Genomic DNA, 1,798 nt, shown 5'->3' with positions numbered 1-1,798 from the left:
ACAAGGCCAAAAGCCTCAATGATTACATTCACATTTGTAGAGATATAGATGGACACCACATTATGGGACAAGTTATTGCTTCTGCTATGCAGGGAAATAAGGTCAGTGAGGGAGCCAAACCTAAGACATGCTTGTGGCAAATCCTCAAAAGGTTAGTCTTCGGCTGGACACCCTTCAAACTTTAAATGGTTTTCAGAGTGATATTAATTAAATGGTGATATTAATTGGATCAGACGTAGTTTAAAAATTACTACTGTTGCGATTCTGCAGCTGAGGCGGCAGTGGAGGGGGAGGAGAAAGGCGGCGGCTTGCCCAGAGTCTGGCTCCCGTGCCATTTTGTACCTGGAGAGAGCCAGCAAGAAACCTGAGGTGTGGCACGCGGCCGGTAGAGGCCTGCTGAAAATGACTGAGTATAAACTTGTGGTAGTTGGAGCTGATGGCGTAGGCAAGAGTGCCTTGACGATACAGCTAATTCAGAATCTCTTTGTGGATGAATATGATCCTACAATAGAGGACTCCTACAGGAAACAAGTAGTAATTGAGAAAGAAATCTGTCATTTGGACATTCTCGACACAGCAGGTCAAGAGGAGTACAGTGCAATGAGGGACCAGTACATGAGGACTGGGGAGGGCTTTCTTTGTGTATTTGCCATGAATAATACTAAATCATTTGAAGCTATTCACCATTATAGAGAACAAATTAAAAGAGTAAAAGACTCTGAAGATGTGCCTATGGTCCTAGTAGGGAATAAATGTGATTTGCCTTCTAGAACAGTAGACACAAAACAGGCTCAGGACTTAGCAGGAAGTTATGGGATTCCATTTATTGAAACCTCAGCAAAGACAAGACAGAGAGTGGAGGATGCTTTTTATACATTGGTGAGAGAGATCCGACAGTACAGATTGAAAAGAATCAGCAGAGAAGAAAAGACTCCTGGCAGGGTGAAGATTAAAAAATGCACTGTAATGTAATCTGGGTGTTGATGCTGCCTTCTATACATTAGTCCAACAAATTCGAAAACATAAAGAAAAGATGAGCAAAGATGGTAAAAAGAAGAAAAAGAAGTCAAAGACAAAGTGTATAATTATGTAAATACAATTTGTAATTTTTTCTTAGGGCATACTCAAGTAAAAGTGGTAATTTTTGTACATTACACTAAATTAGTAGCATTTGTTTTAGAATTACCTAATTCTATTTTTTTCTGTTCGTGCAAACTTTCAGCATTTATCTTAAATGTTTATTTTAAAATGACAGTGGAAACCTCTTTTCTCCAAGTGCCAGTATTCCCTGGCTTTTGGACTTCAACTAGGAATGCCTGTGGAAGAGACTAAAGACCTGAGACTGTCTTCCCGGGTTTTGGTGCATGCAGTTGATTCCTCACCAATTCTCTTACTAGCTGTGAGCATTGTGTGACCCAAAATAGTGAAGATTTGATCCATCTCTGCTCTGTTTCATCTAGTCACTGAGTGAATTAATTAGTAATTACAGCTGCATTGAGACCTAAGACTTTGGAATCACAGATTTATGGGCTTCCCTTGATTCACATTTAGCATGTCCTAGAGTTTATCATCCTTCATAAGTGTAGTTAGACTGTTCAAAAAGGCTTTCTCTTTAAAATATTACAAGGTGATTCAGATCCCAACTCCCCTCGAGTCTCACTACTTGAGGAGGGAAGTGCATCCATTTGATTGAAAAGGCCTTAGAAGGGGCAAATTTGGATTATATAGATTATGTTCACCCTTTAAAATTATTAGTGTTTTGTTCTGCTCATTCTCCTACAGGAGTTTTTTGGCAAGA

General features: G+C 39.5%; 1 protein-coding gene across 1 annotated transcript; it reads left to right on the top strand.

The window, feature by feature from the left end:
* The first annotated feature begins 387 nt into the window (after nt 1-387).
* Nucleotides 388-972, top strand: LOC113838871 (GTPase KRas-like). Its single transcript, XM_035453584.1, has one exon. The coding sequence runs from the start codon at nt 403-405 to the stop codon at nt 970-972; it is 570 nt and encodes a 189-aa protein (XP_035309475.1). The 5' UTR covers nt 388-402.
* Nucleotides 973-1,798: the final 826 nt, after the last annotated feature.

The sequence above is a fragment of the Cricetulus griseus genome, unplaced genomic scaffold, assembly GCF_003668045.3.
Source record: "Cricetulus griseus strain 17A/GY unplaced genomic scaffold, alternate assembly CriGri-PICRH-1.0 unplaced_scaffold_1, whole genome shotgun sequence".
NCBI lineage: Eukaryota > Metazoa > Chordata > Mammalia > Rodentia > Cricetidae > Cricetulus > Cricetulus griseus.
This window is presented reverse-complemented; position numbering and strand designations above follow the sequence as displayed.